The sequence below is a fragment of the Eubalaena glacialis genome, chromosome 6 (assembly GCF_028564815.1).
Source record: "Eubalaena glacialis isolate mEubGla1 chromosome 6, mEubGla1.1.hap2.+ XY, whole genome shotgun sequence".
Taxonomy (NCBI): domain Eukaryota; kingdom Metazoa; phylum Chordata; class Mammalia; order Artiodactyla; family Balaenidae; genus Eubalaena; species Eubalaena glacialis.
In genome coordinates this window covers 2,032,620-2,045,448 of record NC_083721.1, presented here as the reverse complement: position 1 = coordinate 2,045,448, position 12,829 = coordinate 2,032,620, and the positions used below count along the sequence as shown (strand labels likewise).

The 12,829-nt window shown below is 63.1% G+C and overlaps 1 protein-coding gene across 3 annotated transcripts; it reads left to right on the top strand.

Moving 5' to 3' along the window:
- The first annotated feature begins 1 nt into the window (after position 1).
- Positions 2–9,930, top strand: GATD3 (glutamine amidotransferase class 1 domain containing 3). Of its 3 annotated transcripts, XM_061193841.1 has the most exons (8): positions 6–237; positions 449–501; positions 1,894–2,007; positions 2,915–3,034; positions 4,786–4,998; positions 5,402–5,494; positions 8,115–8,271; positions 9,411–9,930. In XM_061193841.1, the coding sequence occupies exons 1-8, from the start codon at positions 64–66 to the stop codon at positions 9,537–9,539; spliced, it is 1,053 nt and encodes a 350-aa protein (XP_061049824.1). In that variant the 5' UTR covers positions 6–63; the 3' UTR covers positions 9,540–9,930. The 3 variants fall into 3 exon arrangements, 2 of the variants coding, with proteins under 2 accessions (XP_061049824.1, XP_061049825.1); XR_009701311.1 differs by lacking the exon at positions 4,786–4,998 and having other exon boundaries at positions 2–237; positions 8,115–9,011; positions 9,387–9,469; XM_061193842.1 differs by lacking the exon at positions 4,786–4,998 and having other exon boundaries at positions 10–237.
- Positions 9,931–12,829: the final 2,899 nt, after the last annotated feature.

The following is a 12,829-nucleotide window of genomic DNA, read 5'->3' as shown; positions in this document are numbered from 1 at the left end:
CAGGGCGGCGGCTGTGCGCAGGCGCGGTCCCGCTCACCGTGACCCTGCGACCCCGCGACCCCGATGTCCTCGCGGAGGATGGCGGCCATCCGGGCTCTGGTAGCGTCCAGGCTGGCGTTGACCCCCGCCTTCGCGCCGCGCCCCGGCCTGCGTCCGCTGCCGTTCGGCGGACCGGCGCCGTCTCCGCGCGCGGCCCTCCACGCCTCCGCGCCGCGCCCCGTGGCCAGGGTCGCAGTGGTGAGCGGACGGGCGGGGCGTGGGGACGAGGGGCGGGTCGCCGAGGTCGGCCTTCCCACCCTCCCGGTGCCCGCGGGCGGCTCCTCCGCCGCCCACCGCCTCCCTCGCGCTGACCTCCCTCCCCTCCAGGTCGGCCCCTCCCCCCCGCTGGAGGCGGTCGGCCCGCACGGTGGACCGCGTGACCCCTGTGACCGGCCCGCCATCCCCGCAGGTGCTGTCCGGATGCGGGGTCTACGACGGGACGGAGCTCCACGAGGCCTCATCGTAAGCCCCTTGTGGGCTCGCCCGCGGGAGGGGCGGTCCCCCTTTTCCTGAACCGTTCGGAGAAGCCTTCCTGCTGGTTAGGAAGGCAGAGAGGACTGCCGGACGAAACTCAGGGAGGCGCGAAGGACAGCGTTTAAACTCAATGCGTGTAATGTACAGGGAGACACAAAATGAGCTTTCTAGTATCACCTGTGATGCTGTCACACAGTGGTAACCGCTTACGTCTACTCTGCTGTTTTTCCACACCCACGTGTTGTAAACATTGGCATCACACGGTCCTGCGTGTTGGAAATCAGAGAGAGCTCTTTTCCGTCTTTACAGCATGATTTTTAAGGGCTGTGCAGTGACCTCGCTGTAGACAGATATCATTGGGGTAGCCTGTCAGCTGTTGCCGAGCACTTTGTCCTTTGACTGATTTAAAAGTTCCTGCGAGCAGGAGTGTAGGGGCTGTCAGGTTCAGAGTTAGTTGAAGGGGAGGGTTAGGTAGTGGTTGGGGAGCACGCCCCCCCCAAGCGCGGGGAGGAGGCTGGGGCTGGGGGTGGCCGCTGGGCGTGGCCAGCGTGTGCTGGCGGTGGCCGGACAAAGAGGGAACTTTGGAGCGTGCTGGGCTGGTGGGTGGAGAGGGCCAGGAGTTTCCTGAGGGAGGCTGAGCGGGGTGGGGCAGGAGAGGGGAGGAGGCGAGGAATAGCCAGCAGCTTGAAACCTCCCGGGCAGAGCCAGGAGTTGTAGGTCGAGTGCCCGGGAGGTTCCGAGGGGCTGAACCCAAGTCCAGGGATCCCAGCCCTGCCAGGGGATGGCTGTGATCTGTCTTGGGGTCTCGTGTCTCCTCCCTCTCTGGAAGTGGGTAGTGACAGCACTGCCAGGGACAGATTTCGTGCCAGTGTTTGGACTCGGACCTGCCGCAGAGCAACCCTTGGTAGATGCTGGCATCGTCAGCAGCCCCCAGGGTCGCCTGCGTGTCTCCCACCCCCATGAGGGGAAGGTTGGGCAGACCAGGAACTGAACTTACTTTGGAGACCAAAAGCCCTCCTCCACCCCTCGAGGCCATTGTCAGTTGGCCCATGGGAGGAAGAACACCCAGAGGGCGCCCGGGCATGCAGACATCCAGGCTGTGACAGTTGCCGGGTCACCCGTCCCTACAGCCTGGTTTGTAAAGGGAGCTTGGGGGGGCTAGCTGGTCTCCACAGGCCAGTTCAGTGACAGCAAACTCCAATAGAGGGCATTTGGGTCGTTAGCAAGCCAATCGTGACTTTTTGCAAAGCAAGGCGGTTGTTAACCTATGTGAGAAGTGTATACCTGTCAGTCACCTAAAACCCTGTTTTTAAACACCCGGTGGCAGGTAAAGCTGGGCCAGGCACATGTCAGAGTCTGGTCTGATTCCCTTCTGTGCAGGATACTGGTTCACCTGAGCCGTGCGGGGGCCGAGGTCCAGATCTTTGCTCCTGACATCCCTCAGATGCACGTGATTGACCACACCAAGGGGCAGCCTTCTGAGGGCGAAACCAGGTACGGACCCCTCCTCCTCGTCCTTGAACGTGGACGGGTTGAAACTCCCCGAGAACCTGCACGCGGTTGCTTCATCTTAGCTGGGAGCCGAGTCCACGTTTAAGTGGACTTCACAGCAGTGGTCCTGAGGCTGTGCTGGACCTCAGGACGTTCTTCACCGTCCAGCACTGTTGGAGCAGTGGAGGAAGGTTCCCCCCGAGTGAGCTCCTCGTACCTTCATTCTGACCGAAAGCATGTGCGTTCGTTTGGTCTGAAACCTCATCCACCCGTTTGGACCCACGTATCTGTGAGCAACTCCCACCAGCATTTCTGTTCCTGAGGGGATTGTGGCCCTGGCCTCGCGTCCCCTGAGACCCACCTCCCCGCTCCGGCCTGGCCCAGACTGCAGGGCTGTGACCCCTGGGGGCTGTGGTTCCCAGGTGCCCTCCAGCGGGTGCAGACAGTGAGAGACGGGACGGTGGGAAGGAGCCGCGGTGCCGTCTCCTGGGACTGCGGCCCAGTCAGGACCCTGGCCCTGGGCCGCGCAGCCGGGGCTGGGAGGAGCTCCCTCTGCGGCCAGTCCTGGGGCTGCCTCACTCGTCCCTCGAAGTTGCTTCTTAACGCTCCCCCCGCGGTTCCATCACCATCCATTCCCAGCGCTAAGTACTGCCTGGTGGCCCTGCCTGACGCAGGAGTCCGGGTGACTAGGCGTGGTGGTTCGGAAGCGCCCGTCGGAAAGGGCTCCAGAGGGCGTTTCGAGCACAGACCCGCTGTGGTCACTGTCGCTGTGTTGCCTTTTCTAGGGAGCGACCCGCACTGCCTGTGAGCCAGGGGGACAGGTCCTCTTGGCTCGTGGAGGCGCCTTCCTGCCGCGTTCTCCCGTCTGTGCACACTGAACCTTCTGGGGCCTCTCTCCACCCTTCCCCAGGAACGTTCTGACTGAGTCCGCGAGGATCGCCCGCGGCAAGATCACCGACCTGGCCAAACTCAGCGCTGCTAACCACGACGCGGCCGTCTTCCCCGGGGGCTTCGGAGCTGCCAAAAACCTGTACGTGTATCAGCTCGGGGCTCTCCTGCTTTTCCCCTGGACCGTTAGATGGGGACGCGGTGGTGATGGGAGCAGCTGTTGGGGGGTCTGGCCCAGCGACGACGCAGCTGCCCCATGACAGGGAACCCAGGTGGGAGGAGGCTCCTGGGACCTGGCCATCCAGGTGCGGTGCTGGGGGTCTCATCACGTCAGAACCCGTCCCTGTACGTGTTCCCCGCAGACACCTGCTCTCCTGTGGACCTTGCAGCGCGGAAAGGTGCCTTTCCGGTTGGGCCGTTTGGAGGACGGTCCTGACCAGAGAAAGAGAGATCTTTCTTTTTTTTGCTCTTTGGGTTGTTGCTACGGTAACCGGACCTCAAGCCTGGGAGGCCGTCACACCGCAGCCGTGATGTGCTTTGGGTTTCAGGTTCTCTCTTTGTTCTCTCGTTCCTTTCTTTCTTCTCCGCGTTTCATAGAAATTCTCTTGCGCTGGCCTTGCTGGCCCAGCACATCCCTTCCGACATGGCGCGGGGCTGCTGCTCCCGTGATGGAGGGGGCTCGAGGGCTGTGGGAAAGCACCCAGCAGCTGCGCCCCGTAGCTTTGGGGCTTTAAACACAGTGCAGCGTGCGTCACAGCCCGGACTACATGCGTTTTGGTCAGTTGATGGCTTGATCATTGAGGTTCCCGCAGCAGCGCGAGGGCCTCCCAGCTGGCGCTCTGTCTGTCCGGGCGCCGTGCACCCAGGAGCGGGGGCAGAGGCGGTTACGTTCCCTGAGGTCCACCTCTGCTCTCGGTCCTTCTGCATCCTGACATCTTGAGGCTCCTTTCTGCTTGCGGGCATCACCAGAGCACCTCTTTTCTCCACGTTCCCACCAGTTTTCCCACAGTCCTTTCTCCCGCCTGGACCCCTGCCCCGCCTCGTGTCCACTTCCTCTCCCAGAGCCAGCCTGGGAGTGCTTTCCCTGCGTCGCCATCCTCCTGAGCCCCCTGCGGGAGATGGCGGATCACAGTCTGCGTCGGCTGTGCTTGTCCTTCTTACGGGACCGGGTTTCTTTCTCTGAAAGATGAGCTGGATTCACAGACCCTGTGCCTTCCCTCAGCCCTTAGACCTCGCCTGGCGTGAGGGTAGCTTGAGGGTTCATTGGGGTTATGTCCCTGGCGAGGCTGACAACCTGCCTCGGGTGACTTAGTGGTGGTGCGTCTCGATGTACAAGGAAGCAGGGCCTTGGGTCAGCGTCCATGTCTGTGACCTCCCAGACCCCTGGGGGAAGCTGTGATTTCTGGCCACTGGTCCCAGCCTTCCTGACCTTTCCAGAGGAAAGGCCGGCTCCACATCAGCGGTCTGTGCGGTGCACAGGGGCAGCAGGCAGGGTCAGTGTGACATATTCACTGTGGAAACCCAGTTCTTCCTGCTTGGGACCCCAGGATCACCTCCGGCAACGCTGCCAGCTTTTCATTTTCCGAAAGATTCACGTAAATGTCTGCGTGAAAAATCCAACCAGATGGTAGCCTCTCGTTCTGCACTTTGTGTCTTTCACTTGACGCTGAGGCTTTTCCCTTAACTGTCTGACAGCCACACACGCAGATCCCGTTGTGTAGGCGACCCAGTGCTGATGGGACTCCGGCACTTCCCGTTCTCTCTTTTGTCTTAATAGCTTTTGGAGGTATGACTCACGTACATGTATTTAAAGTATATAATCTGACCTGTTTTGAGACGCTTGCGCATCCTGAGAAAGTACTTCAGGGTAGCCAGCATCCCTCACACCCACAGGTTGTCCCGTCGTGCACGCGACGCGCCGGGCGCCCGGGGTAGAGGCATCGACCACGTGAACAAGGCAGAGGAAGCCCGGGATGGGGCTCCTGGCAGAGAGGCGTGGCCTTTGAAATTTGATGGGTCTGAGTTTGCCTTCCAAAGAGATGGTACTGGTGTGAGCCCACTGACTGGGAGGGAGACCATTCCAGACGCCCCAGCGGTCTTGCTCTGGTGAAAAAAACGGGGTCTTGTTTGATTCGGGTTTCTTTTCCTCGTTAGTGAAGTGCAGGATCTGTCACTGGTTTTGGGCCAATGGCATGTCCTACTGTTCCTGGGTGGGCCGAGCTCATGGCCCGAGCGCCTGCGTGTCAGCTTCCCCTTCACCTCTGCTGGCCTCCCTGCCTTCACCCTCCCATGCCGCTTTATGTTTCAAAAAATAGAAAAAAATACACGTGTCTACGTGTAATTACATGAAAGGCCGTGTACGTGTACCTGCACACACGTGTTACTTTCTGCAGTTGCTGAGAAGTTAGCGGAGCACACAGGATCCCGGGGGGTGGGAAGTGGGGCTGGGGGCTCCCCAGGCAGGCAGATGTTGAGCCCTGCAGTCTAAGGAAGCCTCTTCTCGTGGCAGGAGCACGTTCGCCGTAGATGGGGGCGACTGCAAGGTGAATAAAGACGTGGAGCGCGTCCTGAAGGAGTTCCACCAGGCCGGGAAGCCCATCGGGTACGTGCAGCCCAGCGGGCCCGGCAGTGGTGGAGGGAGGGCGGTGGCGGAGCCCGTGGCCGAGGCCGTGGCTCACAGCCAGGAGCTGGCGCCTGGAGCTGTGTGGTCTTGGAGACTCTCAGCCCTTTTCCTTGTTATAACTGAGGGGGTTTCGTGTGATCTCACAGGTGCCTTCCAGCTCTGAAAATTCTGTGGTTGTGTGGTTAACGTTAATTTCTCTTGATGACTTAGTGAGGAGGGGAGGGGATGATCCTCCCAGGGTCTAGAAGGCTCTCCAGTCCTTCCGTGGCCCCCAGCCTTTGCCAGTCCTCTCCCGATGCCTGGCCTCCGCTTTCCCGTCCTGGCTTGGAGCAGCCCCTCGGCTAGCTGGCCCCTGTCCTTCCTCATGCCACGGCTGCCGTGAGCACCATTCCCGACCCCTGTCGCTCTCAGCTGCCCTTCTTTGGGGACTGGATCCTGCGGTGGCCACACACTGGGCCCACACTCACGGGCCCAGCCACTGCTCACAGACCGGCCCGGGGTCCTCGGCCTGGCAGACGGGCGAGGCCAGTCGTAACCCACACCAGGAGGCGCTTGCGGACGAGTGACGGCGACCCCATCGTCAGACCTGCTTGTCAGGCTGCCCTTCCCACGAGTGTCCTGGGGGAGGGCTCCTCGGTGCTGCTTTGCCATGGGCGTTGGCGAACGACGCCGGTGCTGGAGCGTGAGGGTCGCACGCTTTGGAGTCATCTCTGTCCGGGGAAGTCGTCCCAGGAGCCCAGCGGTGCACAGATGCGCCAAAAACAAAATCCGCCAGGCTCTCCATCACATGGCTACTCGCCGCCTCCTGTTGGAAACTGGAGAAGAATGAGGATGTTAGAGCACTGGGTCTGAACAGAGCACAGAGGCTGCAGAGGACAGTCCACCAGGGGCAGCGTCCTTCCCAGACCTGCGGCCACTCACTGGAGGCCCTGCCCGCTCAGCGTCCCGGGCACCCCCCACCAGCGGCCGTAGCCCAGGAGCATGCCTGCCCTCGCAGCGCCCAGCCGATCACCTCCCGGGGGCCCCGCCGGGGCAGCACCGGTGTGTGGGGGCGAGCGCCCGGGGCGGGGACCCGGCTCCCTTTCTCTAGAAAGTCAGCACGACAAATGGGACAGAAGCCCAGCAGCTTGGCCACCTCACGGCGGGCACCGTGTCCTCTTGAGTGAACAGACGCTTCTCAGCTGAGCTGGAGAAGAACCCGGCGGGGGTGCAGGATGGTGACACGGTCCTGTTCCGGCCGCCGTGTCACCGTGGGCAGCTCCATTCAGCCCCTCGTGCGGCAGGCCACTTGTCTGTCTCCAAAAGCAGCAGCGTCGTCTGGCCACGTGCGAAATGCCCTTTCCGGGCCAGGGCATCTCTCACCCCCCTTCTGGGCCGCCCCATCACTCCTTGACCTGCTCGTCAGAAGCACGGACAGAGCGAGGGGTCCGGCCAGCTCTGCCGCCGGGCCCGTGCTTCCCTCCCCACCGTGCGGGAGCCCCCAGCAGCCTGTGTCGGCGTCCCCGGCCAAGGACGGGCAGGCAGCCTAGCCTTCGTCTCGCGCGTCGCCCGCAGAGTCAGGTGCCTGGGGACCTGGTGACGTGACAGATTCCCGAGATGGCCATTCCGATGACGCTCACCTGCTCGGGGCTGAGAGGGTTTGTCTCGTGGTCCCTGAACAGGGTTTGTGGCGGTGTTCTCGGCATTGCACGAGCGTGTAGGTGTGTTCTCACCACATTGTGTTGCGTCAGCTCAGAGGACCAGCTGAGCAGACGGGGAGGTGGGGCACAGCCCAGAGGGGTGTGGACCCCAGGGGAGTGGGGACCGGCCCGGCTGGAGCAGCTGTGGCAGGTGTCATGCGTGTTCTCGCTGGGGGCAGGGCACTGGTGAGGCCTGGCTGCTGGAGGCCTCCATGTTGGCTGATCCAGGGGCTCAGAAGCTGCCGGTTGAGGGGCCCCCTGGTGAAGAGCAGGACCTCGGAGGAGCCCCGAGGGCAGGCGTCCCGTGTGAACCTGCAGGGCTCAGACGCCTCTGGGGACAGCCTGCTCACGGGGGGTCGGGGAGGGTTTGGCACGCTGCTAGGACGGGGCCCTTGGCTCCGCACCGACAGGTCAGGCGAGGCTGCTGCTTGGACCATGTCCCCCGGTCTCCTGCGCCCCCTCCAGAGAAGGGGTCTAGGTCTCAGCCGGTCAGTACAGCTGGGCTTCTCAGTGGCTGTGCGACAAACCACCCTAAAGCTTGGGCCGAAGATCGTGCCGCCGTCTGTGGCCTTCTCTCCGGGTGGACCTTTGCACTCTGGGCACCGTGTCAGGTGCCTGGTGCGTGTCTGGCAGCCGGGGCTCAGCTGGCTGCCCTCCGCCGCTCTCCAGCCTGGCGCCGGCTGCCTGGAGGCTCCGCCGTGCTCCACCGGTCACAACCACCACAGGCAGCCCAGGGGCAGGGGCAGGCTCCAGCCCGCGGAGCTGGCAGAGGCTCTGGCACTGGGTTCTCCGTCCCCGCGGCACTGGTGTCTGTGCCCCTTTCTGAGGCTGACCGCGTTCTCTAAGCATGCCTTGCTGGGCCCCCGGCCTGGCGGCCACACGCACAGCCCCAAGCTGACCCTCCTTTCCTCGCCTTTCAGCTTGTGCTGCATCGCTCCCGTCCTCGCGGCCAAAGTGCTCAGAAGTGTCGAGGTCACCGTGGGCCACGAGCAGGAGGAAGGCGGCAAGTGGCCACATGCCGGGACCGCGCAGGTCATCAAAGCCCTGGGTGCCAAGCACTGTGTGACGGGAGTGACCATATCCTTCCAGCAGCGGGGGCGACATGGGAAACCCCCCTCTGGCCCCTCGGGACCGCCCTGGGGTGCTGCACAGCCAGGGCACCCAGAGCATGTGCGTGGAGGGGCGTAGTGCCCGAGGCTGTGACCCCTCCGCCATCCAGTGGCCACGTTCCCAAGTCCCCGCAGTGATGCTGGCTGAGCTCAGCACACCCCAGGCCCGGGGCTCAGTGGGTCGGGTGAGGAGACGGCGTGGGCTCGCGTGGGGTGGGGTAGGGCGCTGCCTGTGGCGGAGGGAGAGTGAGTACCCGGTGCCGGGCCAGAGGCTGGGGTGGAAGGCGAGGGGGCTGCGCGTCTTTATCTGGTGGCAGTCCCCTGGGTGGCACAGATGGAGAGCCACCCCCGGCAGCCTTGTCGCCCCCATTCCTCCCGCAAGCGGGTCCACTGTGTCCTGAGGTCACCAGGGTGCGCTGCGGGTGTAGAGGGCCTCAGGCCACAGGCTGCCCGCCTTCCAGCTCTGCGCCTGGACCTGAGGGTCTCCATGGGGGCTGGAGTCAGGAGCAGAAGAGTGCGGGGCCCCAGGCGGTGCAGGAGACCAGCCCGTTATCCTCCGGCGTCTGTCCTGGCCGGGGCGTGCGCTCCTCGGTGTGTCTCTACTTGCAGGCAGTTTCAGGTGTGAATGTCCCTCCCCGTCCAGCACAGAGCGGCCAGCCCCGGGCCTGGGGCTTGGCGTTGGCCCAGGAAGCAGGTCTCAGGGAGGAGGTGAGGCGCCTCTGTGCTGAGGCTGGGGCCCGGGTCCGGTTGCCACGTGCTCACAGCGGGCATTCGGACAAGCCTCTAATGCAGTCTCTTGATGCGAAGGATGGCGGTGCTGCCGCTGCCTTCAGGGTGGCCCCGGGGTCCCGGCTGGTGCTCGGGCGTCTGGCCCGCGTCTGCAGCCGTGGGTCCCGTGAGGCCCGCTGCTGGGACGTGTGTTAGGAAGCGGCCCGTGGGGTCAGGTTCCAGGGTCTTCAGTTAAAGTAGCGCAGGGGGTGCAGAAAGCCCCTTCCAGGTGCCGTTGGGGTGGGGGCGGGATGCGCACCTGGGAGGGGGTGGGCGGTGCTTGACGCCACGTGCGCTCTGCTCCCGGCCGTGCAGTGTTCTTCCGTAACCTGTGTGCACGAGGCCCACGTAGACCAGAGGAACAAGGTGGTCACCACCCCGGCCTTCATGTGTGACGCCGCCTTCCACCACGTTCACGACGGGCTCGGGGCCATGGTGCGGAAGGTGCTGGAACTCGCCAGCAAGTGAGGCCCTCGGTGCCGGGGCTGCTCGCCTGTCAGCTTGGAACCGGGCAGGAACTGATTTCTTCGCTTTAATCTGCAGGCATTGTCTTTGTAAGGAGGGCGCTCGCGACACGCTCGGGGTCAGGGGTAGACGCCCTCTCAAGGAGTGAGGCCAGGGCGGCAGGGCCCACCCTCTGAGAGGGGCGCTGGCACCTGGACTCGTGTGCAGCTTCAAGCTTAAGATCAAGTCTGCTTTTCTGCGCCAGCAGCAGGGAGAGAGAGGACCGCAGTCCTAGGCTGGACTCACTTCAGAGCACCTTACTTAGTGTTTGGAAGGAAACATTCTTTAAGTTTGCAAATCGAATCAGGAAACCAGAATACCATCTCATTGACAATTAAAGCTTCTCTAACCTGGAGTGAGCACGTATTAATTAGAACAGTCAGCGGCTTTCTAGAGCAGGCAGGCCCTTTGGCTGGGGAGAGGAAACTTCTTTCCGAAACAGGCATGGGCAGCTCCGTTCCAGGCCCCCTGAGGCCAGCAGGTGAGGGGCACACACGAGGCTCCGTACCTTAGACTCGGGTCTCCTTGTTTCAGGAAGGGAGGGTGCAGGTGCTCAGCCTGTGTGGACCTGCAGGTGGGGCCCGGGCCCCAAGGAGGGCGACGTGGGACGTGCAGGAGGAGCAATAACGTGTGAGCCGGCAGGCTGGCTGGCGCCTTTCCGTGGGCGTGTGGTTTCTGTCCTGGGACGGTTCACTGGGGCTTCGCCCGTCACAGCACAGCCCCACCGGCCTGTCCTCTGTGACCCAGGATGGCGCCCCGGGTGCTCGGTGCCGCCGCGTCCTTGTCTGGTCCTGCGAAAGCTGCCAGGGCCGACACAGCGGGCTGTTTAGTCGGGTCCAGCCCACGCTGAGCTGTGTCCTGGTGGCCTGGGGGTGGAGTGCAGTCGCAGGTCGCCCACGCCGCCCCTCACCCCGCTCCACCGCCACATCAGGTGAAACGACGGACGCGCCTCTAGCAGCTTTCCAGGGTCTCAGGGAGCTCGGGGAGGGCCGGGCCTGTGGAAGGAGCCGTAGAGCCTGAGACCACGCCCACCTGATCAGCTTAGCTCCCTTGGTATCTCACGTCAGGCAGTCTTCCCTGCATGGGAACTCTGTTCTCTGGTGGCCTGTCCTCCCACAACGCTGGGTCCCATGGGACGCAAGCCCCCGAGGCACACCTGCAGGCACCAGCCACACCGGCCAGCGTCGTCCTTGCTCAGGAGAGCCTTGCAGGGCCCGTCGGAGGTCGGGGACCTGAGGGTGACAGCTCACCCTAAGAAACTTGTTCACGGAAATATCTTTTACAGATTTGTGTGTGTGTGTGTGTGTACATGCACGTGCACGTAGAAGAATGCAAAATCACAGGTGTGCACCTCCGTGAGTTTTCATGGAATGACCTGCCGCCTGGATCCAGAGACCACAGCATCACCAGCCCGGGTCCGCTCGGCTCCAGGGGGATGCCCAGGCGATGGTGTGTGTCCTGGCTGCGTGACTTTCCTTTACAGAAACGTTTCTGGAGGGTTCTCCGCTGGCTGTTCATGTCCGGTGAGCGTGGCCTCTGGGGGGCGTGCCGAGGGTGTGGCCCCCGGGCGCCGGGTGTGGAGTGGTGTGTTCGGCTCCCGTGTGCCCCGCCCCAGGATACGGGCCTCTGGCCCTGGGGTCTGTTGGACCTTCTTTTTTCATTCCTGCCATCCCGGTGGCTGTGGAAGGTGTTCCCATGGTTTTCTCTGGCCTCTCCCTGATGTCCGCTGAGGCCCATCTCCTCTCTCTTTATTTCTTGGTCCTTTGGGGACCTCTTTGGCAAAGTGTCTGTTGGAGTTTCGGGCTGTTTCGCTATCGGTTGTCTGTCCGTGTTTGGTGATTGGAGCTACTTTGTGCTCTGATTACAGGTCCTTTGTCAGTTAAATGGATCACACATGTTTTCTCCCACTTTGTCTTTTCGTTCCAAGTGGTCTCGATGAGCAGATCCTCCTGATTTAATGTTGGCCTGTTGATCACCCTTTACTGTTTGTGTTTTTCTGTCTTTCTGTGGAAGAAAACTCCCTCCCCCAGGGATGAAGGCATTTTCCTGTGTTATCCTCTGAAATCCGTGTTAACGGTTGTTTCACCTCCATGTTTAGATCAGTGGTTCGTCTAGAATTGGTGTTTATGAGTCATTCTGCTCTGCATTTGATTCATCACTTCTGGAAATGCCAGGGGATGTGCCCGCAGAGCAGAGTGGGCTGCAGTGGCCCGAGAGCTGTCACTGCGAGGCCACCTGGGGCCCCACTTGCTTGAGTTTATCTCACAGGAGCAGGGCCGGGGCGGTCTCGGGGGCGGTGGGGCATCAGTGCCGGAGGGGTGGAGACCCACAGGGAGCAGGCTGCCTGGATTCCACCTCTGCCGCCACCTGCTGTGACCCGCCAGAGGGCCCGCGACCAGAGAGGGAAGGGCGAACTCTCAAGGAAGTCCCCAGAGAATGTTTGTGTGGTCGCTCGGTGTCACCTCACAGTTCCCTGTTGTCCACCCTGGACTTTTCCACACGAAATGCCCGGTCACCGAGTCCAGGATGGCCACCGCGGGGGTGAAGTCCGGTGACAGCCAACATGCTGTCCTGTCGACATTGCATCTGCCCGCTTAACCCTGGCGCCAGTCCTGGGAGGGGGTCCCCGAAGGGGGGGCCCGGGTCAGGCAGAAAGACCGGCAGAGAACCTGGCTCTGGAAACGTCTGAAACGTTCCAAAGCCCGAGAGGGGCCCCAGCAGCCCAGAGCCAGAGGGAGTCCAGGCAGGAATTCGTTTGACGAGGATTGGGCGCCTGCTTCGTGCCAGGCAGCGTCGCAGAGCCGGGGGCGGGGGGGAGGGGACGGGGACAGGGACACGACCCTGCCCTCCCGGGGCCCGGGCTGGGGGACGGCGGGTCCGTGAGCAGGCGAGCCAGGGGCCTGAGGGTACCGGGGGACCCGCCGGGCAGGAGGGTGGTCAGGGAAGGGACAGGCACCGTCTCCGCGAGGACCAGAGGCGGGGCGAGCAGGTGGCTGTGTGTGCAGAGCGGTCCCAGCGGGCGGCCCGGGGAGCTCAAGGACAGCCGGGGCCGTGTGGGTGCCTGGAGGCTCCTTGGCGGGGGCCAGGCCGCCGGGGGCGCTGCAGAGCCATCCTTGGGTCTGGTGCAGCTCCCAGGGTTGAGCAGGCCTGGCTGGGTGGCCTCCCTGAGCCTCCCCCCAGCCGCCTCCTGCGGGCACCGCGGGGACAGGGCTGGTCATCTGCCCGCGGCCCTCCTGGACCCCACCGTCCCTGCC